The 27,594-nt window shown below is 38.4% G+C and overlaps 1 protein-coding gene across 1 annotated transcript; it reads left to right on the forward strand.

Annotated features, from left to right (window-relative positions):
* The first annotated feature begins 17,300 nt into the window (after nucleotides 1-17,300).
* LOC148029173 (cellulose synthase-like protein H1) lies at nucleotides 17,301-27,121 on the forward strand. Its single transcript, XM_087687926.1, has 9 exons — nucleotides 17,301-18,073; nucleotides 19,196-19,520; nucleotides 20,880-21,044; nucleotides 21,225-21,356; nucleotides 21,661-21,873; nucleotides 22,164-22,293; nucleotides 25,609-25,805; nucleotides 25,971-26,321; nucleotides 26,470-27,121. Exons 1-9 carry the CDS (start codon nucleotides 17,631-17,633, stop codon nucleotides 27,097-27,099), a joined length of 2,586 nt encoding a protein of 861 aa, XP_087544052.1. The 5' UTR covers nucleotides 17,301-17,630; the 3' UTR covers nucleotides 27,100-27,121.
* Nucleotides 27,122-27,594: the final 473 nt, after the last annotated feature.

The following is a 27,594-nucleotide window of genomic DNA, read 5'->3' on the forward strand; positions in this document are numbered from 1 at the left end:
TTATTTTGTGTTATTACATGACACTCTACATTTACATCAATTTTATCTCTTAAAAGCACACATTATTTGAGCTAGTCCTTTCACATGAAAATTTAATCATCCACAAAAGTCATGGCCATGCCAATTGCCAAATATGTGCAATTTTTCAATTTCTAGTCCTCAATGGATGACCACAACACATTTAGACATGTTACAATTGTAGCCAGATTACATAATCTAGTTAGTAGTCTCATGAAAGCATCACCATAGTTGAGTGATAAAATTCGAGGACTACACAATTTTAAACAATTTCCAATCAAAAGGGAGACCAATCTATCAAAGACACTTGTGATTAAATCCAAATCCTTTTCCCCCTTCCCTATTGGCTAACAAACACAATATTGTGAGAAATTCCCCAATACATACACCTTTATATTTGAAAATACATTTATCCATGGAGGTTGTTGTCTTTCATAGTGGATGGCAAGCATTCTAAAACCAACACCTACTGTAGATACCTTCACAATGCTTGCAAACACAAAGGTTTACAACTATCAAGGTATGGTAACTCAATAATAACTACTAATTTCTTTTCCACAAGCAGTGAAACTTGGGTGTTATGGAATTGATACATTGCTTGTGATGTTTTATAGCAACAAACCTTGCAAACAAATTTCCACATTTCTTAAGGCATTGAAATACTTCCCCAAGCCATACTTATAGTTGTGGTAGCAAAATCTTAAACTAGATGTCCACATTTCTTAAAGCATTGAAATACTTCCCCAAGCCATACTCACAATCATGCCTTCCTCCTTCCATTGAATTGGGGGACTACATGATCTATTATTCTTTCAAGAGAAAATTAAAAAACATAATTAGGAAGCCGATAAAGAGCCATCAATTTCTTGGATTCGAATTACCATATTCAACTCACAAACCTTTCCACTCTCTCCCCTACCTCTCTACAATCTCTACAATTAAACCTAGCTTTTATTATATCTAATTTTCCAAGTAATTAATTTCTAATTAATAATTAATTGTAATATATAATTAATTAATAATTTTCAAGCATGTATAGTACTGGCATATGCTCGATGAAGATCAATGATATTGACCAATTGCAACACAATAACCTTTGCTACAACAATCCCATTGAATTATATTGGCAAATTGCAACACAATAACCTTACTCCAATGATCCCATTGTATTATATGTCTTATCTTAATTAAAACATTAATTCTCTCTCTCTCTCTCTCTCTCTCTCTCTCTCTCTCTCTCTCTCTCTCTCTCTCTCTCTCTCTCTCTCTACACACACATAGTAACAAACCTCCTTGACAACACAAAATGTATATATAAAAAATTTAAGAAATCTCCCATGGAAATTTTCTTCATCATATACACAAGTAAAATCGTTGATCCTTGCATGAACTCTTCTCCCCCCCCCCCCGGCCCCCCTCCCACTAGCCAAAGGACTTAAGCCTTAAAAGTATTGAATCGATGGGGATAAGTTATCCATGTGAACTCCTCCTTAGGTATATGTGCACACGTATACACGTAAACACGTGCATGCATATTTCATAAATAAAGATATAATTTACGCTTGTGAACTCACTCTTGATGTACGGTTATGCATTTACTTAAAAGCATTCAAACACGTGCAAAAACAATAGTTTTTGCAAACACGGGCTAATTATTTTCAAGAGTGTATGTGCATTATTCCTTATCATGAAAACTCCACCTTAGTCATCAACAAAACACGTAAGAAATTATACATGCATGAAAAGGAAAAATTGAAAGAAAAGAAAAATCATCCAATTAGTCTAATTCTAACTAAAAGCCAAAGATTAGTTAACTAAAAGAGAGAAAGAGTTCAATTGTAAGTAAGACTTTACAAGAGAATGACACATGGTGAGAGAGATAAGCAATGATTAGAAAGAGTGTACTTTTTCTACCATCTCTTGCCACATAAGTACTCATTTCTCTATTTTTCCAACTATCATATAAAAAAATTTAGAAAAATCCTAGTACTTTTTAACCTCCATAAGACACCTCGTTTCTTATATATTAATTTTTAATGAAAGATTCAAAAACGAGATTCTTTTTTATTAATTGAAAATTCCTAATTTGCCACATTAGTACTTCTCCTCCAATTTTCCTAATTTTCATTTTAAAAAATTCATATCCTCTTTCTAATTTTCTCTTAAAATAAAAAAACGAGATTTTTTCGAAAAATCTCAAACTGCCACCTCACTAGAAATATTCTACACATGGCATTTTCATGTTAAAAAAGATTTTAGAAAATTTTAACAAGCTAGCATCCAGTTAATCAATCCATCATCCATCATTTTTATGGTGCCACCATATGACACCTCAAATTTCGCTTATGCAGGCAGCATCCCACACCCCCCCCCCCCCCCCCCTCCTATAAATAAGACCCCTCCCCTCCATTGTGAGAGCATGAACGTGGAGCTAGACAGACTCTACTATGAAGAAGGGTGATTAAAGAAGCAACGACAACACCCTTACGCTGCTAAAATCTTCTTTTTAATTTTCTTCTTTCTCTAAAATCCAAAAATATCCTCATCACGTTGCCAAGAAGACGAGGTGTGGTATTACCCCCAAATGTGGCTACGCTACCAACATCATCACTTAATGTAGGGCCGGATACGAATAATCCTAGCCAAAACCAAGTTCTAAAATAAATTTAAAAAATGTTATTTTATTTTAGAAAAATAATAAAAGTCATTTTATTCTTGAAAGCATGAATTAGATTATTACTTTAAAGTAGAAAAGCTCAATAAATTAATGATAAAATTTAATTTTTTAATATTAGCATTTGGTGATCTTTTTCTTTATCGAATGATTAATCTTTTTTAGAAAAAAGAATTAGTGATACTTATTGTTAAAGTTAGATTAGGTTCTAATCATTGAAAATAATTAGAAAACTAATTATATATATACATGGGATAATAATTTCAATTTTAAAAAAAGAATGATTGTTATACTCTAAAAAATTTCTACTTTAGAATGTTATGCTAACTATTATGCTTTAGGAAATTTTATATAAAATGTTAAGTCAAAAATCTTGTTTAGCATCATGTCTAGTTTAAGGCTTATCTAAGGTAATCTATTAGAAAACTAACATTATTAGAATATTAAAATTAGTATTAAAAAAACATATATAGAATATTAGAATTCTTTTCATGATTGAGCTAACCATAAATTTTAGTATCACACTTATAAGAATGGCATTAGTGGAATCCTTAGAAATATTAAATATTAACTAAGGATAAATTAGTTAAAAAGTTAATTATAGTTATAGTAATAATTATTTAAATGCATAATTGAAATTTGAGCTATTCTCTTGACTAAAAATTAACGGTTTCTATGGACATTTAAACATATAGGACTTATTTCTATGATAATGATAATTGTTAATAGAATTGAAGACTCCTTTAAATAACAATAGTGTCTATCGATTTGGCCATGGAAAGACTTTTGTAATCATAAACTACCCTAGACGATATAGAAATATAGATTATTACTTAGAAATGGATTTCTTAACTCTTGGGTGACAAAACAGATAAATATAAAGTATAGAAAATTGTTGATTTAGTAAACTTAGAAAAAATGTCATAGGAAAAGAATGTAATCAAAGAAGGATAAGATTTTATTGCCATAATTTAAAAAAATTAGAAAATTGGCAAAATAAATCAAGTAAAGTCTTTCCGTAGAAAATTCAATAGCCGCAAAAAGGAAGAAGCAGAAAATTGAAATCCTTAGAAATTATTGGGTGTCAAAATCAAAGTCATTGAAAAATCTTTTCAATAAAGTTATAATCGGCTTTATAAATTAGTGTTTTTAGTAGCATTAATTGCTCAAGAAATATTGACTACAAAGGACTGGATGGTTGATGGTTTCTGATTTTCAAAACCTAGATGTGATTGCGATTTTTTCACTAATGGAATAAAATATTATTGCTCGGATTAAGGGTGATTTTAGTAGTTGACTTTCCCCTAGGGTCAACTCTACTGGAGCTCGAATGAGCTGGATGTATTTTTTTGGTCGGTCTAGAGTGTCTAACTAGTGCCTAGGACAGATAGTCCAGTACAAAAGGTTCCCTTCTATGGCGACTCATAACCATGAGGGGCTCTAATCAGAACTTATTCCTAGAATATGTAGTCGGTCCGGTCCTAAGACGGAGAAGAAATCCGTACTATTATCAATGCAGTTTTGCATTGAAGCCTAGAAATGCAGGTTGAAAACGCTTCTTTGGTTTTTGAGGGCGGGCACACCTCTAGTTTTGAGGGCAGAACTGAAAATATATAAATATGCCTTTATCTAATATTTTGAAAGAACTGGCTTCACTGTTTTCGTGTTGTGAATTAACGAAGATGCGAAATGAACCCTGTGCTAAAAGGGCAATTAATGAAGTTGTTTTTATATGTTCAACAGCATGGTAGTATGCTTTGTTTAGATAACTAAAGAAAACATAGTTCAAAGAGAAGCGGACGAGCAACCTTTTCCGACGAAAGGCGTTCGATGGGGCTGGGTGGACCCGATAGATCGGGTGCTTTCCTAAAAGGAAAAAATAGGATAAGAGCTGACACGATGACTTACCCTAGGGTTAAAGTCTTAGAACCCGGACTGATCATTATCTTTGGGGAAAGGTGCAGCAGCTGTGCCAGAACATGTTAGGGTTCTACGAACCCGAGCCTATTACTGAAAAAAAGTGTTGCACTCCATGAACTAAGGGTAATGACCCCTCTCCGTTTCGGACGATAAGTCTCTCGAAGGACACATCCGAATGTGAGCTAGCTACAAATAGGAGATTGTTAGGTCAGCAAAAAACACTTAGGTCGCGATCCTCGTGGGATGAGGCAGGACGTTCCCCTATGAGGTGAACCTTAGGTTGCCTAGACTATCAAAGTCCAAACATTCCAGTGGAGTGTGGACACCGGCAGCTAGGAAAGACCCCAGACGACGACCAAACGTTATCGACTATATTTAGCGATCGGCATGTCACACACATCCACACACATCCCCACCAAAAAAACACACAAAAAATGAAAATTTTCTACTCTTACCATCTACATTGCATCTAAGTGCATTAATCTAACTCAAATTACACAAAGAATATAAGAAAACAAAAAAATTACACAATGAAGAGAAGAAAACAAAAAAATCAATACGATTTATGGACTTATGTTTAAGCTCAATGGTGTCAAAATGAAGAAAGAAGTGAAACCCTTGGCTATAGCTAGTATTTTTTTAATCAATGTTGAAATCTACATTAGTATGTCTGTCAAGAATATAGATATGAAGTATAAGTACAATGGCCATTGTTGAAAAAGCCTACATCAATGTCAATGACATTTGCTAGCTTAGCTTGTCAAAGCAAGTGTGTTAGAGAATTGGAGTATCCAAAAAGTTATTACTCTTTGCTTTGATCACTAGATTATCCTACCCTCTAGCATGGATATGATGCCAGGAGGCATATTTCACAGTGGATTCCGTGAGACCATGGTGGATTTTGTGAGGTTTTGCGATGGATTCCGTAAAACTATATTTATTTTCCAGGGCTCGTACACAAACTGGATTCTTTGTGCAAAAAGTTGACGGGGATGTCTGTCCTTTTCGTGCGTCACGTTAATTTAATGTACAAGTGGGTGATTTCGTAAAATACATATTTAACTTAATGGACGTTTATGAGTTTAGAGTGTGCACTCGTATTAAATTAAGGTTAGGATATAGTTCCAACCTATTTATTTATTTATTAGCTAAATACTACTAGGTATTCACTTTTGTTGGTTTAATTTTATCATTTTCTAACAATTGTGAATACTTCAATTGATGTGTAGAGCAGGCGGGATTGTTATTGGGAAGCATGGGGCGATAGCGTGCATTCAAGTTACTTAGAAGAAATTATTATTTTTGATGGGCGCACGTCTTATCATTAAAGGTGTGGTGCTAATATTTATTTAGGCGCGCTTATTTATTGAAGCGCTTGACTATATCTATTATTTTGTATGCACATGGACGCACAGTTTAAATATTCATTATTGGACATTGTATTTGGGCATTGCTCGACTCTTGGGCCGCCCAACCGCTTTAGTCTTTATTTGGACAAAAACAAACACAAAAGCTAAAGCATGCTAATTGTAAAATTGGGCTATTTTTGAGCTTTAAGATATAAATACATGCTTTGTGGAGCGCTCACACAAGGCATGGGGGGAGATTGTACCCAATTGGTCTTTTTGCCTCATGTCGTGCAAGTCTATTCTCTTGATTTTTGAGCTCAAAGTGGAGTTCTTTGATCTCGGGGACCTTTCAGCACTTGCTACGTACACATACAATATCCGATTTGTGCACCAATATAGGTGGTATATTCTTCATTTCCAAAGTTTTTAAAAGGACTATGGGATGGCCTTCTATATTATCTACCTTATCCTTACTAAGTTCAATGAATTAACATTAATTTCTTGTCATGTAGGGAAACTTATAACAATATGTCAACTATTGGAATGTTAATTGATGGTTTGGAAAGCCTTTAAATGCAAACATCCTCCATTTTGCTCTACAAGTGCAACTATGTAGTGTGTAGTGTGATGTCAAAGACCATAATGGCAAGAATGTTTATCCATTAGGGCACATATATACATGAGCCGCAAAGAGGCAGCTATAGAGCCAATGTGAAAGAGCTTTGAAGAACTATCAAGCAGATGGTGAGACTTCAGTGCAATTGTCCCTCGACACCTATCGATGATGATGGCTAGAAGACTTGTAACAAATACCCTAATCTATGAGCAAGGTACTCTCAAAATTCTCGAGTAACTCCATTAACCACTCCTTCAATTTGTTGTGTTGTGGGGTGTTCGATGTATGCAAGATATTTTTTAGCTACATCATCTGTGAGCCAAGAGATAAGCTTCAAACACTATAAGGGAATGGGGCAATAGCGACGTCGATTAGCGATGGCGGATATCGGCGTCGCTATAGGCGTCGCTATTGGCGTCGCTATTGGCGTCGCTATATGCGTCGCTATTTGCGCGACGCATATAGCGACGCCAATAGCGACGCCGCAGGGAAAAAAAGCGCGGCTGAAACCAGAGCGCCGTTTTCATTTTCTTTTCTTCGCCTTTTGAGAGCGAGAGCGAGGGAGAGAGCGAGGGAGAGAGCCAAGGCTTTGTAAGAGAAGAGGAGGAAGAGACTTGATGCCGCCGCCGCCGCCGCCACCGTCGTTGTTCGCGAAGGAAAGGAGGAGCCCTCGTTGCAAAGAGAAGCCGCCCACGCTCGCCATATCTTATTGGTGAGTCTCCCTCTCTCTTTCTTTTACTTGTTGAAGGTTTAAATCGTTCTCTTTTGTTTGTTTAGGAGAGGAAAAGAAAGAGAAGGAGAGGGAGAGGGAGAGAGAGGGAGAGAAAGAGAGGGAGAGGGAGAGGAAGAGAGTGAGAGTGCATTCTCTCTCTCTCTCTCTCCCTTTTGCTTGTTTAATGTTTAAATTACTTTCTTCTTTGCTTGTTTAGGAGAGGAAACGAGAGAGTAAGAGAGAAAGAGAGGGAGAGGGAGAGGGAGAGGGAAAGAAAGAGAAAGAAAGAGAAAGAGAAATAGAGGGAGAGGGAGAGGGAGGGGGAGGAAATAGGAGAGGGAGAGAAAGAGAAAGAGAGGGAGAAGGAGGGAGAGTGCATTCTCTCTCTCCCTCCCTCTCCCTTTTGCTTGTTTAATGTTTGAATCACTTTATTTTTTGCTTGTTTACGAGAGGAAATGAGAGAGAAAGAGAGTGAGAGGGAGAGGAAGGGGAAGGAAATGAGAGAGGGATAGAAAGAGAAAGAGAGGGAGAGTGCATTGTATCTCTCCCTCTCCCTTTTGCTTGGAGGATGTTTAAATCACTTTATTTTTTGCTTGTTTAGGAAATGAGAGAGAAAGAGAGATAGAGAGGGAGAGGGAGAAAAAGAGAAAGAGAGGGAGAGGGAGAGGGAGAGGGAGAGGGAGAGGGAGAGGGAGGGGGAGGGGAAGGAAATGAGAGAGGGAGAGAAAGAGGGAGGGGGAGGGAGAGGGAGCGAGGGAGAGGGAGAGGGAGAAAGAGGGAGGGAGAGGGAGAGGGAGGAGGAGGGAGGAAATGAGAGAGGGAGAGAAAGAGAACGAGAGGGTGAGGGAGAGGGTGAGGGAGAGGGTGAGAGAAAGAGAGGAAGAGAGGGAGAGGGAGAGAAAGAGAGGGAGAGGGAAGGGAAGGAAATTTAAGATAATATACGTATTGATAATGGTATGCAATATGCTTTGCATACGGCCACGTACTTCATCAAAATGAACCCAAAATTATTGTTATAGAAGAAGAAACCCTTAAATTGAGTATAGGATAATTTCTCTCAGGTCTTATGACTATGAGTAGAATTGATTGAAATAAATTTTATTACTATAGTTATAAAATTTCATAGATGGCGCGCATTAATTTTAAAATGGATTACTTATACTCAAAGCCGAGATATAACAAAAAATTATCTACCGGGACAAACAAATCGTTGAGCATGATACAGGGCCGAGATATAACATCGGAAAATCTCTCGACTACTATATACAATGCAAGGTTTATGGTCAACTTGCAACTTGACGTACATCTCCATAAAGCTATCCATTTAAGCCTCGTTTGCTGTAATGTAGATAAGATGGCAAACGAAGAAGGTCCTATTGTTCAAGACCGCGAGTCGTATCTTAATCAGTGTGTCCCATGTCCTTGCTCTCAATGCAAGTTGGCAATTAGACGAAAACGCCGATTGTCTATAGAACACGTACGACGATTTGGCGAGTTTCAATCTGAGATCATTGATCAGGCGATTGCAGATTTTCAGCAAACGGTAATTTGAAGTTAGCATTTTTCATGCATTGTACTCTCAAGCTAATTGAAAACCATACACAATAAGATTGGGTCTTGTTGGCAAATTTTGTATCCAGGGGGGTGATGTCTCGACCCAAGGGGGAGTGCACCCTTTGCGGCCAATTAGAAGAGTTCGTGGACGTGCGATGGATGGATGGCAGGAGCCAATCGACCACTCGCAAGGCCCATCTATATCGTCAATGCCAGAGGAGACAGACAACCTTCCCGACTTGCCTACAATCTTGGAGCCTGAGATGGAGGCAATGATCGATGCATTGATTCCCATGGATGTTGAGACATCTGACCCGCTTAGAGAGGAAGCATCCATACCATTATATGATGGGTGCCGAGTATCTCGGTTGAAGACATTGCTTGCACTCTTAAGTGTGCAAGCAAAATACGGTTGGAGCGATACGAGTGTGACTGAGTTATTCAGGTACCTTGCACACAGACTTCATTGTTTTTTTTTTTAACAGTATTATTGCAAACATGGATGGATTTTTCAAGGTGTTTTATGATTTTTTCAGGTTATTGAAATATCATATATTGCCACCTGCAAATACCATGCCTGAGTCTCGTGATGATGCACGACATGTTTTACGGAAGCTTGGCATGGACTACAATAACATCCATGCATGTATCAACGACTGCATATTGTTTCGAGATGAATACGAGACTATGGAGACATGTCCAAAGTGTGGTGCTCACAGGTATCGACAGGACTTGCAAGGGCAGACCATCCCTCAAAAAGTCCTCAGACACTTTCCGCTCATCCCCCGCATAAACCACATGTTTCACACGTCTGCCATGGCAAGCTTGACAACGTGGCATGTGCAGAATAGGTCTACGGATGGAGTGCAACGAATATCAGCAGATTCGCGCACATGGAGCCACATTGACTCTACCTTCCCAGGCTTTGCGCGAGAGCCAAGGAATCTTCGGCTCGGTCTCGCCATGGATGGTGTGAACCCATTCGGTCTGCGCTCGACTTCTTACAGTGTGTGGCCTATAGTGCTTGTCAACTACAACATTCCTCCATGGCTTTCTACGAAGAAAGGACATCTCATCCTTAGCTTGCTCGTCCCGGGCCGCTACAAAGTAAAAAATATGGACGTGTATCTTCGTCCATTAGTCGATGAGCTTAAGATTTTGTGGGAGGAGGGGGTCACGGTGCAAGATATGAGCAGGCGCGATGGTCGGCGGTCAGCCAACATTCGAGCCATTCTCATGTGGACGATGCATGACTTTCCGGGATTGGGAGAGTGCTCAGGTGAGCAGACCTTTGTTCACGCCGGTAATATCTATATTTTATTTCATTCAATCAAGTATTCACTAGGTCGTGGATCACCTTGCAGGTCTCGTTACCTCAGGTTATCATGCATGTCCATTGTGTGGGCCACAGTTAGACTCCCGAAGGTCAAGAACCATGAAGAAGATGGTATATCAAGGACACGCCGCTTTCTTGCCGGAGGATCATGAACTCAGGGAAGGTTTTTTTGGACGACTTCTAGCACGTATGAACGCTGCAAGCTGGTACGAGCTGAAAATGGTAAACCCGGAATCACATCCAAATGGAATGCGACGGTTCTCAGTTTTGACTCCCGAAGGTCAAGAACCATGAAGAAGATGGTATATCAAGGACACGCCGCTTTCTTGCCGGAGGATCATGAACTCAGGGAAGGTTTTTTTGGACGACTTCTAGCACGTATGAACGCTGCAAGCTGGTACGAGCTGAAAATGGTAAACCCGGAATCACATCCAAATGGAATGCGACGGTTCTCAGTTTTCTACGAGTTGCCATATTGGACCCACTTACAGGTCAACCACTTGTTGGATCCCATGCATATTTTCAAAAATGTGGGCAGCTTGCTATGGGACCACATCACAGGAAAGAGAGACACTATAGGGTCACGAATGGATTTAAAGGAGGTAGGTAAGATGGAGGCGCTTTGGCCGCATTCGAGTGCTGAAGGGGGAGTGCAGCTTCCTCGCGCTCCCTGGGTTTTGTCTACCAAAGAAGAGCGCATTGTGAAGCAAGTAATCAAGTCTATCCGCACTCCGATGGGTATGATGCGTTCTCTCAGGTCCGCATTTTCTAAAGATGACCAAATGTCTGGGCTAAAATCCCATGATTGGCATAAGATATGTCAGGTTTGTGAACAGAATGGATTTTAATTAGCGTGGACATTTTGAAATTTGAAAAGTGACCATTATTCTTAATGCTTTCTCATTTGTGGCAGTTTGTCCTACCGATCGCGATCGCGGGATGGCTAACTCCAGAAATTCGCGGGGCCATTTACAAGCTGTCGACTTTGGTGCAATGGATCTCACAGAAAGAGATTAAGACGTCCTCTATTGAATCTGCAAGGCGGGGAGCAGTTGAGACGGTCTGTCTCTTTGAGAAATACCTGCCCACTAGCATGCTCACGATACAAGTTCACCTTCTTGTGCATCTGGACGAAGTGGAGATTGCTGGACCTGTCCATACGCGATGGATGTTCTTCCTGGAGCGCTTCATGAAAACCCTGAAAGGCTTTGTGCGACAACGAGCTCGTCCGGAAGGTAGCATGGTGGAAGGTTGGTTGGTGTCAGAGGCGTTAGTGCATATCTCACAATGGCTACCAACGATGGAACCAGACAATGAAATGCTATGGACGCTGAAGGACGATGACAGGCTGACTGGAGATGTGGTGGTTGGAAATGGGGTAGAAAAAAGAATGGATGCCTCAATGAAAGAGAAGGTGAATCGCTTTTGTATGTTGCACCATGCCTCCATGGAGACGTGGCTCGCCAAGTACCAGATTGCAAGGCAAGATCGAGAGGAAGCGCAAGCTGAATTCCGACGCAGTACGCGTCACCGACCGATTCGATATCCCGAAGGCATGGAGGAGATGCCGCGGTTTATGTCAACACGATGGTTGCATGGAGCCTTGATCGCAGCATCCAGCGAAGGGACAGAGGTCTCAATGGAGGAGTGGGAGTTCTCGAGGGGATGTAGTCCAAAGGTAATGAGGGGTTTAGAATGTGTCGTATCTGAATTTGTTTGCTACATCTAATTTGAGTGTTTCAATGTGCAGTATAAAATATATAGTGCGGCGTGGTCGCGCGGACGGCATTTTCGAGTGGAGCGTATTGACAAAATGCGCTCCACAATGGACTGTGGTGTCATGGCAAGGTTTGAGCAAGAGAGCCGGCGACGAGCAACGGATCCGAACACGGTTGTGGATAAGATGGAGTATTTTGGGAATTTGCAAAGTATTATTACGGTGGATTACCGTAGCTTCTCCATGATAATATTTGATGTGCAGTGGTTCAAAGTGGTACTTGGAGGAGCTGGCGCAACAGTTCGACGAGGTCCATCTGGATTTCTCGAAATAGATTCTGAAAAAAAATGGATGGATTTGCGCGACACCTTTGTGTTGCTGGCACATTGTGAACAGGTACAACTAGTCATTTGCTTGCTAATTGTAATACGACATGGTTTATGTCACAATGGTTTGAAGACGGTTTGTAAGTGTTTGTGAACAGGTAATCTTCTATCCAAATCCCCGACAACCTCGATGGTGGTATGTTATACCTTCAACTCCTCGAGGTGCGAGAGTATACGATCAAAGCGATGTTCCAGGCATAGATGAAGAAAATATGCAAATAGAGGGATCGAAATTACAAGGGGTGGAGGCCACCGCAAGCTTGGAGCTCGCATCGGCTAACAATGATGGAAATACAGAAGTCGTAGAATTTTTTGAGAACGAGGCAGACTCGTTCTTTTGTGGTGACATGTCTATCGACCTTCCAGTGTATGCAGAGTTGTGTCAGGAGATTAACATGGGACCATAGAATACTTCATTCTTGGAGAATTGTATTACTCAATTCGTTGTTTAGATCTTCCATAAAGGTAGATAAGATATGCATTTTAAGAGGGATTTTTCAAAAATGATTTATATTAATGTGCTTTGTATAGTTTAAATTGATTATTCTAACATTATTTTTTATCTGTGCAGGTATCGACATTTTCAGGATGAGTCGAGGGATGAGCGATGAGGAGTTTCAGGAGATGATGGCACGTATGTCTCCAGATCATCTCGCGAGATTCAGAGAGATAGCAGATCAGGAGCTGTCTCGTTCTTCGTCAGGGCGCTCTGCTAGATCAGCTTCAGTGCGATCAGATGCTTCAGCTTCGAGCAGACGATCTCGACGCTCGCGACTTGGGCCAGAGGGAGGGACTGCGACTGCAGCGACTGCAGGAGGATCAGGGGGGTGCTGCTGTGGAGACACGGACGCGGTGTCTCCGTCTCGTCGTTCAGCTGGAGCTCGGTCACCTCCAGGATGATGGATTGCATGCGTGCATACATGTCACATAGACGATCCGACGCACGCAAGGCAATCAAGAGTGGGGCTCCAAAGCCCGAGTGGTTAGATGCAGACGACTGGCGCCGACTGAGGGAGGAGGCTACAAATTTGCCAGGACGTTGGAGTCAGCAGCGGGAGGCAGCGAGGGCACGAATTGAGGCCGGATCGGTACATCATCTTGGGAGTGGCGGCCACAGGACATATTTGGAGGACTTTGTAAGTTTCTCTTTTGTTTTGCTTATTTGTTTTTTTGAGATATTATTTGTACTGACAATCATGTTTCTAACAGTTAGCATTTTGTTTTCTTTGCAGTACTCCATTACAAATCGCGATCCGCAAGGCCTTGAGACTCGATATGCAGAGAGGCACGGTCTCAGATCATTGATCGACCGATTGTACAGACGCGGCGGCCCAGTAAGTCACTCATCTTTCTTGTCTGTAGTTACCATGAGATATTTGAATGCATTATTGTATGGTGGATTGATATGTTGTTTCTTTTTCTGCAGAATCCGTTTGATGCTCCTTTACAGCGGGAAGAGCTTTCGGGGGACGACGATTTGTAGCTCGCCCTTGGATCCTTAGCGCTCACATACCTTTAGTTTTTAGTCGCCCGATCTATGTAGACATTTTCTATGTATTAGTGATATTGTTTTATGATTGTACCAATCGCATTTTATGCGATATCATGTATTTATTTCATCTATCAGTTTTATGATTTCAGTATACATTCTTTTTGTTTGCAAACGCTTTGTATGCAGCAGTGCAGAAACTACTTTGTATGGCTCTCATACAACACACATTGCTATATGTGGCAGGGCAGCTTGCTGCCCTGCCACAAAAAAAAAAACTCTGTTACCGTCGCTATTTGCGTCGCAAATTTACTGCACGTGTCGCTATTGTCGTCGCTATCAGCGTCGCAAAATCTCTGCAACCGTCGCTATATGCGTCGCTATATGCGTCTATAGCGACGATTCTATGGCGTCGTCAATAACGACGCTTTTTGCGACGACGGGGGCAAATTTTGTTGTTTGTATTTTCGTCGCTTTAAACGTCGCTATAAGGTCTATATCTTGTAGTGAAATCCCTATTCTATGTTTCTTCTCATTCTTTGCTATGTTTAATTCTTTTATGGAGTGTGAAGAAAAAGAGAGTGTATCTTATGTATTTTTTTTAATTTGCAAAAAAGTAATATATATATATATAGGGGCAGAGGGAGGGAGGGAATGGATGGAAAAGCTAGAAAGGGTGAGAAAAAGGAGAAGATAATTTGAGAGAGAGAGAGTGTGTGTGTGTGTGTGTAAAATTCATGTGATAAATAAATAAATAAATAAGTAAGTAATATGTATATATATTAGGTATGTGGTTACATGTTAGCATGGAGAGTCATATAATTGCATGTAATGGGATTTTTATAGTTGCAAGTTTATCATATCTAGTAAAATGGTTCATATAAGAAATTGTTGAGAGTTGAAGTCATGACTTGGAAGGACTTCCTCTCACCCCATGCACTATGTGTACATCTTCATGTGGAGATCCTCATGGCCTACAACAATTAACCCTTTACAGAGAGCGAGCTTTGTATGTGCAACCTAGAGGCACAGAATATTGACAATTCATTTGTATTACATGTATAATAGTCATGAACTAACTTTAATAGTGCTAATTTTCTAATTTTGTACTGTATTTAGCCATTTGTAATACATTTATATATCAAACATGTAATCCATGTCTGACATCATAATAGAACATGGATAGCATTACAAATTTAACCCTACAAGGGACCTGTTTATTGCTATTTTTATTTATTTGCACAGGTTGCTATATGTGTTAAAAAGGCTTTGCTGCATGTGTCTATATATTTGTCGAAAAGGTTTTCTTGCAAATGTTGAAATTACTGTCAGTATATGCATAAAAAATGATATTCATGATACTTTCTCCAATGTTTATTTTGGCACTCATACCTGTAATAAGAAATTAAGGCTTTTACCGATACATATTCTAATGGCGAGGATTGATATTTAAAACAAACTTGCATGTATTTTTCATCTTAGATATCGTTGGTATTCCCCTCATCCTTTGTAGTATCAAATTCTTGACTGCCATATAGTTCCAATATGTTGAGCAATTCCACCTACCTATCCCAACAAAATGCAAGCATGCCTATCATCTCTAGGTTCGAAGTTAAGGGGACATACAATACTTTCGCAAGGGTTGAAGAGATACTATGAGCTTCACACATTAGGTGCAAGTTATAAATCTAAAACAAATCATGAGCAATCTCAATAGTGAACAAATGATTAAAGATAAATAGTATTAGCATGAGAACGAGATAGTGATCTCACATGTGCATGAATGCTTGTACACATACACTTGTCATCTCTATTGATTTCAAGAGTGCTAAATGAGAGGTCTAGAGAAGAAGGTGGAAAGGAGAAAATTTGCCCTTCTTGGAGAAGGGCAAAATTTTTCTAGCATTGCATTCGAATTGCACTTTTTTTCTTTAAAAATTAGTATATTGTATTAGAAATAAATGTATTAATCTAACTGCCCAATGCTTGGTTACTAAGGCTATATCAATGATTCATAATAGAGTTGATTAAATTAAATATGTATAGTATAAATTGAATGAAAAAGTTATCTTACATATGAATTAGAATTTTATCGTTGTTAAGTGATTTTGATTAAAAAGCTTATTTACACAAGGTTTAAATCTTGAAAGGTAATATTTATTGCACACATAATTCGAAGGCCATATTTTAAAAAGTGACCTTCAAGTGGAAAGGCAAGATCATAGAGAGACCTTCAGGAGAAAATACGGACTAGCCCTTAAAAAATGAACACTGGACATATCAAAGCAAACAGCAAATAAGAGTGATAAGTGTTAAAGATAAGAATGATAACGACCTCAAAGATCATTAAACATTGCACTAGAAAGCAAGAAATACCTTGATCATGTAACATAGGTAATCTAGGTAGGACCGATCCTTTGGGAGTATCACGTGGAAAGGAGACATATCAAAGCAAACAGCAAATAAGAGTGATAAGTGTTAAAGATAAGAATGATAACGAACTCAACGATCCTTAAACATTGCGCTAGAAAGCAAGAAAGATCTTGATCACGTCACATAGGTAATATAGGTAGGACCGATCCGGGCAAATCAATGCAAATAGCAAATACGAGTGATACATGTTAAAGATAAGAATGATAGCGAACTCAACGATCCTTAAACATTGCGCTAGAAAGCAAGAAATACCTTGATCATGTCACATAGGTAATCTAGGTAGGACCGGTCCTTTGAGAGTATCTCGTGGGCGCTGCTCATTCATTCAAAGTAGTTTGTGGTTCTCTTTCTACTTCCCACTATCCATAGTCCTACCACCTTTCCACTAAAGAAAAAGCAGATTTTTGTGAAGAAAGTTTGGATTCTGGAATCCTTGACAGGAATCGAGACTCGAGAGAGAATCATTGACCCCTGTTTCCTTGTTCCGCACGCAAGAGAGATGGAATCATTGGGGTTCTGAGCCTCCGTTAGTCCCAAGGGATAAGAAAAAACATTGCACACAGTAGAACACACCTACAGCCTACACAGGCGCAGCGCGCTACAGGCTACGTCTTTGTCTCTCCTACTTGCCGACAAAACGCTGCCTCTAGAGTCTAGATAGTACAATCTCGAAATGATGGCCTGGCCGGTTGGAAGCTCCAACGTAAACGCTGTCTCTCTCACACACCAACATGCCGATCCATCACATGATGTATGGCCATAAAATACATGACTTTAAAGAATGCAACCTCAATATGGCCATGGCCCATGTGATTTTTCGATTTGCATTGGCTTCTGTTCAGTATCGGCAGGTCTCACACAATCTCTCGCTGGTCTCCCCCCCCCTTCTCTCTCTCTCTCTCTCGTCAGGGCACAAGTCTTTCTCACACAGTACACTCACTCACTCACACACTCACACACACACACACTCTCTCTCTCTCTCTTTTGTGGTCTCACCTAAAAGTGGAGCTAGCATTCATCTTGGACTCGCCAACTTGTGCCTTGTTATAAGGCTAGTATTCTTCCAACATAAACTAGCTTCCTCAAGCTGCATATAGACCAGCAGCTGAGCTTCATTGGAGCTTCAGATAGCTGAATTACAGACAGAATGATCCGTCTGCATCGTATGGATCTGTTCCAGTCAGTATCTTCAAGCTAGTCTCGAGAGAAGAAGGAGCATCTTAGGAGTTTATATCAACGTACAGTATATGATTTGTATTCCAGTATGATTAACTAGCCCCAAGGTAGAGGGGCAACTGGAGAGTCATCAAGCTGAAGAACTATCAATCTGCAGAAGGTCACTACTTCAGCGTTAATTAATATGCAAGCCTGAGCAGTGTCTGTCTGAAATAAGCTAAGGGAGAAGGAGAGCCAGCTCGCGGCGGTGATGGCGGATGTAGGCAAGCCTGGCTCAAAATCAGTATCAATTGCAGCAGCAGCAGCAGCAGAAGCAAGAGGCTGCGGGAATATGAATGGCAGCGGTGGTGTGACTGACAATAATGATGTGGTCTTGCATGAGAAGGTGGCAGCCTGCAAGTATATGCAGTCACAGAGGAGCCACAAAGGGGTGCTGCTCCTGAGGACGGCCGCTTATCTTCTCTTCCTGCGCTACAGGGCGACCTCTGTGCTGGCTCACTATTACAACCAATATCATCACCATCAGCATCATCATCCGTGTAATCACCATATCCATGGTTCTGGGTTGGGGCTCGCCCTCCTGGCCCTCACCTGCGAGCTATGGCTGGGCCTTACATCCCACCTAGGCCTCATCACACGCCTCTTCCCCGTCGAGCGTGCTGCGTATCCCGACCGATTAATCTCCTTTCTCAGGTACTAATCATTTCCTGAACGCAGCTAGTGTCTTCTCGAAGTTACTGCGGAGCGTGTACGATGCAATTTGCGCGTTGTGCATGATGATGATTATGTTTGATGAGACCCTTGATAGAAGGCTAGGCTCCGGAATATATCAATTTGATGTAGAATTTACTGTGCACGCTGCAAACATAAATTACTGATCGATGCGATAGTAGGATGGAACGGGTTACACACACACAAATCAGTAGGGGTTATACCTACCACATTCAGACCTACCTCTCTCTCTCTCTCTATACAAAGCAAGCATTTGGCGTTGTTCCTCTTACCTGCCTCCCTTCTCTCTCTCTCTCTCTCTCTCTCTCTCTCTCTCTCTCACATATACACATGCATATATACATATACACATATAAACACTTGTGTCTATGTTTTTTAAGTCATGTCCCTTTAGCATAGTTCCTATGATGACGTGTCTTGCTCAAGTGATGCAGGTAATTTTTCACTAACATTATGTACAATATACTTAGATTTCTCAATAGCTATAGTCTTAATCTACAAAAATGAAAGGTATTTCAAGAGAATTATCTACATAAATGAAAGGTATTTCAAGAAAATTAGCTACCTTTAAATTTGAGAAATTTACAAAAATTTCTCAGTAGTTATAGTCTTAATCTACATAAATGAAAGGTATTTCAAGAAAATTAGCTACCTTTAAAATTGAGAAACTTACAGAAAATGAGATTTGGGCCACGTTCGAGATACCCGATCAAGTCGGAAATTTGATGGGATATCCAATATTGTATGAGATTCTATCTCTCTCTCTCTTTCTCATACCTAAAACTCATTATCTCTGGCCAAAATCTCATCTTTTGTAAGTCCAATTGTTTGTAATTGAGGGTATTTTTTATTAATTAATACATAATAATTTTGTGTGTAAACACACAAGTGTAACCTAGCATGTCACACCCCCCCCTTTACATATATACACACACAGTCTCACTCACTCACTCACTCTCTCTCTCTCTCTCTCTCTCTCAATAGAAGTTATATTAACCAACTCGAATTTCATTGAAATAAGACGTAATTATAGATCTAGATATCTAACTAGCGTCAAATTTCTGGTGTAATGATGATCTGTAGGTCCTCTGAGGCAGCACTTCCTAGAGTGGATGTGTTTGTGACCACCGCAGACCCTCTCAAGGAGCCACCCATCATCACAGTCAACACTGTGTTGTCTGTCTTGGCTCTTGACTACCCTGACCCCGGTGCCAACCTGGCATGCTACGTGTCAGACGATGGTGCCTCGCTTCTCACCTTGTGGTCCATTCTCCAAGCAGCCACGTTTTCTCACACATGGGTCACCTTTTGCCATACCTTCCACGTCATGCCACGTGCACCCGGCCCCTACTTCAGACACGTCGGCCACCATCCGCGTCATCGTGATCCAGACTGGCAAACCATGAAGGTAATTCTTTTAAACCTTACACCACACATTTTATCGGTCTCTAGTCTTTCCTTTGTCCTAGCAAAAGCATTATTGCAAATTCCTATAGCCTTAATTGGTCACATTCTCTAAGAGCTATTTAATTTCTAAATCATATCTGTTGTGCAATGAAGATAAGACCATAGCCCAAGATGGGCAAGTGGTCTTATAGGGATTCAGTGGTGGGTGGGTTGCTCTAACTACAAACATGCTAATATCACATGGCATCGAACAGCATGCCACTTTCACCTTTTAAGTGCAAATAGTCTTCACACAGTTGCATGGAGGAAAATACATTTAATTATTTCCTCTCACTTGTTGGATACCCTATAGAAGCCACCTAATATGGGGGCCATGTTGCAAGTGTTTGAGGGAAGGGGGGGGGGGGAGTGAGTGGAGCAAGTTGAACAAAATATATACAAAAGTGCACACCACCCCCTCGCCTATTGGTCTACTTGAAACCTCTTTCAATTCAAAAAGTCATTTACACATAGTCTAAAGGACTTTGTTACAGTCCAATATTCCCTAGCATTGACCCTTTTAGAAGAATGTGTATAAAGACACACACATGTATATATGTATATACACATGTATGTATATACATATAATGTATATACATCACTATAGTACATACATGTTGTCACACACATGTATATATGTATATACACATGTGTGTATATACATATACTATACATGTGTGTGTGTGTGTGTGTGTGTGCGTGCGTGCGTGCGTGCGTGCGTGTGTGTGTGTGTGTGTGTGTGTGTGTTCATAGATCATACAACTGAATGTGTCATGTGAATAGGGGCAGAGCATTAAATGTGAAAATCTCATTCATAGTAAATTCTACATATAAAAATATGCACATTTTGTTACAATTAGATTAAGAGAAAATGTAATGATAGCTCTTTCTAATATTGTTCGTATGGAGATATGAAACACCACCAGACTTGACTTTGTATCAAATCAATCCATTAAGTTTAATTATCCACAAAAACATCATCCACTAAAAAATAAACCTTTTTCACTCTCATGTGGTAAGAAGTATGATGAATTTAGTTAGATTATCCCAATTTTCCATACAAACATAGTTATCTCATGCATGCCCACCCCACACTTAGAAATAAATTTGGTTGGATGTTTGTACCTTGGAAAAGGTTCCAGTTTTAGAGTATGACTATTTCAAGATGATCAATACCATTTCTTCACATGTGCACACCTACACCACTAAACTCATGCAAAAATGGGTTTAATAAGTTGTTGGCATATTAAGAGGTTGGAGCTTTGAAGGATGGTATTTCAAGAGTGTTGATACTTTGAAATGTTTGTTTGGTGGTGATTAGGCACAATATGAAGCACTACAAAAACATATAACTAGCATGACAGTAGAATACGACAAAGATAAAGACAAGACAAGCCAAGTTTTGTTGGAGGAGATAAAAACCAAAATACCCGAATTTGAGTGGCAACTGGATCATGATGTGAAGAACCATCAAGCTATATTTGAGGTAATGTAAATACAAAAACCACATAGTTCTTCAAAATAAATAATATTCTTTGCATCATTTCTTTATAGCAAAAGGTTGATGTGGAAGTACTTTTATTCTCCAAAAATGTTATCTTAAAAAGTTTCCTACAACACGATGTGTTGAATCCCTTGGTTGACATTGAATATTCTGATTATGTAGGTGATTCTTCCAAGCAAAAGTATAGAGCCAAATGGAGAAGGTTATACACATGTACCAAAACTTGTGTATATAGCTCGAGAAAAGCATCCTAAACATAAACACCATTTCAAAGCAGGGGCTATGAATGCATTGGTAACCAACATACAATTATAGTATCCTTTTCCATTCATTAGACTCTTATTGTATGTTATTGCCATGCCTTTCCATCCATGGCGTACATGCATTTCCACTCATTAGGTTCTTATTGTATGTTATTGCCTTGATTTTCCATTTATTAGACTCTCAGTGTATGCTATTGCCATTCATTAGAATGCATTGGTAACCAATATCCAGTCGCATGCTTTTCCATTCATTAGGACACTCTTGTTGCATGTTATTTCCACTCTTTAGAGTTTAACTATGTATTGGAACTCATCTCACTCTTTGGTTTTTATAGACACGTGTTTCAGCGATTACCACCAATGCGCCTTACATATTGAACCTAGACTGTGACGTGTATGTTAATGATCCCAAAGCACTTCTCTATGCCATGTGCTTCTTCATCGATCCTAGAACTAGCTATGACACAGGATTTGTGCAGTTTCCTCAAGCCTTTGACGGAGTAGATGAAGATGACATATATGGGAATAACATGACAGCAGGCATGGCGGTAAGTATCAATCATTTCATCCACTTAAGTACACCAATATTCTAACATGCAATTACTTGAGTAAGCCCAAAATGGAAAGGCTAAATGTGTTGATTCAATATTAAAGCACCATTTCTTACTTCTTCATGGAATATGACCCTCAAGTAACTTGTGTGTTTAACATTCATTAACTAAACCATGGTTCTTAGTGGAAAATTAGGCATGCTAATGTCTAATAAACCATTATGTCTTGAGGACAATTAGACATCCTAGTGACAAACATGTAACTGCTACATGCCAATTGGTTGTAGGTCTTTCTTAGGGGTATAGATGGCCTTCAAGGAGCCATATACTGTGGCACAAATTGTGTTTTCAGGAGGCAATCATTGTATGAAAGAATATCCCCAACAACTTGGAAAGTTAATGACATTGGGACAAACGGTATGTGTTGCATTCAATTCTTTTTTTTTTTCCAATAGATACTCTTTCACTTTCTTATATTGAAAATTTGTTAAATGTGAGAATACTATCAACAAATCTCTACTTTATTTTTAAGATGTTCACCACTTTTCTGCACCCTAAGGCTATAACTTCTTCCATTGTGAATGTGTTGAGAACTAGATCTACTAGAATGTTCGAGTTAATTGTCAAGAATTGTATATAAGGGGAATAACATCTATTAGATAAAATGAACTACATGCATCAAATATCTTAAATATTAGAAGCTCTAAAACATACGACATCCCCATCTTTGAAATTACTTCACTTTAGCATACAAAGCTACATGTAAGATAAGTGATCATATCCAATTAATGAGTACCAAAACATACATAGACACTTTTACACAGTCCCATAGTTGCTTGGTCCATTTATGGTACGGAAAAGGGAAAAAATTTCTCATCATAAGATTGAATTGATCTTTTACTATATTTAATTGATCAAGTTGATAGTAAGTGTACTTTAAATAGATCCAAAAGCTATTAGAAAAGAAATCTTGTCTTTAATCATGAGCTAGTGTGAGTGAATCTTCCATATTTGAATGCCATAATTTGTATAATTATTCCTATCTCGTCAAATAAAAAATCACTTTAAACATAGCCCTACTTGGTAGTGCTATCTACAAGTTACCAAAATTTGAAACTTTCTTAACAAACTTATGAGTTGTGGATAGATGCCCCAATAGTTGTAAATATGAAATCTTTTAAGCCATGAAGGGCCCTGACCAATATGAGAACAATATGTGTGTCTACACATGTTGAAGTGAGCTTACAATGTAGTGTATGGATGTAAATGTCAACATGATAATCAATCCAATTGAGGAATTTTGTACTCTTTTGAAAGAGATGATGTGGATTCTCCAGATAGAACCATTTTATCAGCCTTGATGAATGAGGGGCAACCTCCCTTAGGTGCTATAGGAGGGTAGAGCTACCAAGTTTTCAAATTAATACTCAAGTAAGTAATTTTGCTTCCAAAGAATTTGTGAAGTAGACTATGCAACAATGTGAGGTGCTTTCACAAGAGGTTACTAGAAGCTAGTAAAACCTTGAAAGAATCATCATATGATATTCTTAAAATTTTGTGATGTATGACCTATGTGTCAACTAACAACAAAAGCACATAGCCCATGTTAGGGTAGCAAAATATATTTTGAAAGAAAAGGCTTAGTTGTATGAGTACTAAAACATGGAGCTACTTTATGAAACCTTAACTATGTAGTCTTTATTAGCATTGTTGCTACACTAAGTAGCTCTTGCACATCTAATATGGATTTTGTATGGAGCTATTTAGAATTTGACCCAAAAAAGGACACATGGTAGAGCATATGCCAACCATAACAAAGAGATAGAATGATAGCTAATCAGGTATGTCCTTAAAAAACAAAAAGCTTCATTGCACCATTTAAGCTAAAATTGTAAGTTTGCTACCACTACATTGTCACATTGTGATTTGAGGAGGACATTTGATCAATCAATTTTAATGGTAAGTTGACAAATAGAAATGTATTCCATTACAATATAAAAGCATATAACCCAAGGGAAATGGGCATATTGAAATGTTGAGTCCATAAAGAATGCAAGAAAGGCATGTAGTAAAGAATAGTCCATGCAATTGGCATTAATTCAACTAGTATTTGGATGTAGTCTTATGGGCTTACCACACAATATCTATTACCTATAAGACAAGGATAGCTACAAAACAAAATTTGGTGTCTATAATGAGTAAAAGAGCTTTTAGAAAACTTGAGTGGATATAAGACTAGCTCAACATGAAGCAAATGGATACTAAATTTCAATAAAAATGTGAAAATTGTCAAAGAAAACTAAATAATTGTAGGAAAAGATGACACTAGCATATATGCATGTTCTTAATAGTAGGTCTTATGGCCAAAATCATAAGGCCCGTCATTGTGATCCATAAGAAATTAAGGCAAAACAATTTGTATTCAATAGTAAGTTAGTGCTTTCATGACCATTGAGTCATATTATTCATTGTTGCTATTAAATAGCTTTGAATGAATAACAAACACTTCGACCCAATAAGATAATTTATAGAAGGGTGACATTTACAAAAGTTTTTTATGAAGATGAAATATCAAATACAAAAAGAAAGATATTGGAGTAACATTGTTAACATTCTATATCTTTCCTATGCCATGCCACTATGTCTAAATTGACAAACATTGATCCTACTTGAGGCTAGACAAGGTCTACCATGGACATCATTGCCACACAAGTAGCAAATATGCATGGAGACATGGTACATGTGACCTTACATATGTGACCTTACAAGGACAAAATAATGGCACAGAAATGATGAGTGACTAGAATCCATCAGACTATTTGCATGTGCCTTTGAATGCTTTCCACTTCCATGCAAGATAAGCTTCAAAATACAAATAAAGGTATGTTTATTAGTATCCATCATTCTATCAACTAACACAATTGTCATTCACAAATCAAAGAAAAACTAACTAAATTTTCATTGAGGATTTGGTAAATAGCTAGTTCAATTTTAAATCTTCTTCCCATTGAGGGGACACTTGCAAAAGATAAGAAAAAGGGCACATTATCTTTTTCACATTAGTCTATATAGTTGTTTTGTTATACTATGTGACTAACTTGAAGTTTGACACTTTGGGATCTAAGCTCAAAAAACTAAAAGTTTCAAGAGAGATCGTGCTTGAAATACATGAATGAAGAAATAATTGCAATCAAGAAAATAATAAAGATAGCACCACATATCAATAGGATTGTCATTTTAAATGCTTTATCATTTTTTTAAAGAATTGTGATTTAAAACTTTTTGGAGAGAACATGATAGACAACATGAGACTCTTTCTAATTTGGTGTTTCTTTTGAGGTTCTCCTTTAAGATGTACACATCTACAAATACCCAGTACTTATGTTACAAATGAGAAAATAAAATGTGCATTCAAATCTTTCTTTTTTTTTGCCTATCAACACAACATAAAGATCTTGGGTTGCTTATTTTGATGAGGAAAGTTTTGGAAACCAATAAATATGGAGAGTAGTAAGTATTGTTATTATTATTACTACTACTATTAATATTATTATAGCTTAAGAAGCTTGGACGTTGTTTTCCAAGGATAGAGTACATGGTTAAACACAAGAACATTCCTTTCGTACATGGGCATTGCTTATTTCATTATCTTCATTTTCATGATACTTCTTGATGTGTTTGTTACAATTGTAGTAGCCGTAACTAATGGACTTTCTTGTTGATGTGTGGTAGGTGATGCTTTGAACTATGAGGAGATTATGTCAAAGTTTGGAAGTTCTTTTTCACTTTGCCATTCATGTGTTGCAAATATTAGAAATGATAAATGGCATTTGACAAGTAACTTGCTAGCTCAACAAGTTGAATTTAAAAAGGAGGCTAAGAAGTTGATGAGTTGCACTTATGAGGATGGAACCCAATGGGGGAAGAAGGTCGAATTGTATTTTACAAATCTTAACCTTGCTTTTGGAAATAAGTTAACTTTAACAACTTCCATTATGAATTAGAGAAAATGCCATGGAAATTCCAAATCATAGGTTTAGACAACTCATAAATCTTCTTTGACTAGCTTCCTATTATTGTGGCCTACTTGACAGATAGGATGGATATATGGGTCAACAACAGAGGATTTAATGACCGGTCAAAGCATTCATGGACGAGGATGGAAGTCTATCTTGTATTCTCCTTCACCTCCATCCTTTTTAGGAGGCTTCCCCACAAGTAGTGAGGATGCATTAACAACAAGGAAAAGGTGGACCATGGGAATGCTAGAGGTGCTATTTGGTCCACAATCTCCCTTACTTTTCAACAAGAATGGAGGTCTAACACTTCTTCAAAGAATAGCCTATATATGGTGTTTTACACTTCCCCTTGTGTGCTTCCCTCTCATGACATATTCCACATTGCCAGCACTATCCATAATTTTGGAAACATCTCTTCTACCAAAGGTAAGGCATATACTCATCCTTCACATTTTTAAATAATTGGTCGATGAGATTGTGATGCTTAATAATGATATCAATAAGGTGTGTGTTACATGTATCATTACTTTTAAAGTTTTTTCAACTTTAATTATTATTTTTATTCTTGATGTAGGTCAATAGTACAAGCATGATGGTGCCATTGGGCCTTTTCCTTTGCATATATGGGGCAAGCTACTATGAGAACATTTTGGTGGATGTGGGGGTGAAAGAATGGTGGAACACAGAAAGAATGGAGTCTATATCAAGCATATCCTCTTATGTCTTTGCTGTGTTTGATGTCTTTAAAAAATTGATGGGTTTATCAGATACGATTACCTTTGTGCTCACCCCAAAGAATGCCAAAGTTTTGCAATTTAATGAATTGACATCAAAAGCTCAAGAATATATTCAAGACAATGATCATTATATTGCAAATGAAACCATAACAAAAAACGAAAATGTTGGATTTGTGGTGAACAGCACTTCACCACTTTTCATTCCACCTACGACAATTGTTCTTCTCAACTTACTGGCAATAGTTATAGGTCTAGTTAGGAGAGGTGGATCCCTAACAAAGTTGTTAGAAGACCTTGGTGGAGAATTTTTTTGTGTATTATGGGTGCTATTTGTTCTATGGCCTTTTGTAAAAGGCATGGCATACTTTGTTTTCAAAAAAGGTCCCCTAGCTCTAAGAACCTCAACTATTGTATATTCTTCAATTATTGTAGGATCATTTATATTTATTTTAAATGTTATTCTTTAACGTTGCTTCACCCTTTGCCTCTTCAAGTATTGATTTGTATTTTGAAGTAAGATAATATTAAAGCCTTGGGCAAAACAAAAGATATGTTCATGAAAAAATTAAATCCTCTTACTATAGTTTCTTAAAATGTTAACACATATTCCTAAACCACATTATAATCTACTCTTTTATGTGAGAGAGCATAAACTCTTTAACTAATGGAACAAGCTACAAGAAAGACATGCAGATTGGCCACTTTCTAGGATCACAGATTTGCATGTTATAACAAAGCAATAAAAGTACAAAACCACATTCTCAATGCCACAATCCATTTTAGAGACAATTAAAGAGAGATGCGACTGAATAAGAATAATTGTGCGAATCACTTTCGCGCATTACGAGGGGTATACAAACAAGCCCATGGAAGGGGTCACTCAGATATAGAAATATAAAAACGTTTGTCCCAATAAAATCAAAGAACCAAGTACATTATAGAATATGGAGACGTCACTCCTA

Source organism: Lygodium microphyllum, chromosome 11, assembly GCF_053477565.2.
Source record: "Lygodium microphyllum isolate KBCC chromosome 11, Lygodium_microphyllum_v1.1.10, whole genome shotgun sequence".
Taxonomy (NCBI): Eukaryota; Viridiplantae; Streptophyta; class Polypodiopsida; order Schizaeales; family Lygodiaceae; genus Lygodium; species Lygodium microphyllum.

Coding starts and splice junctions, on each gene's coding strand:
- LOC148029173 (XM_087687926.1), top strand. CDS start 17,631: ATGGCGGATGTAGGCAAGCCTGGCTCAAAATCAGTATCAATTGCAGCA. Junction 21,045..21,224: donor ACCATCAAGCTATATTTGAG/GTAATGTAAATA, acceptor CTGATTATGTAG/GTGATTCTTCCAAGCAAAAG. Junction 26,322..26,469: donor AAACATCTCTTCTACCAAAG/GTAAGGCATATA, acceptor TTCTTGATGTAG/GTCAATAGTACAAGCATGAT.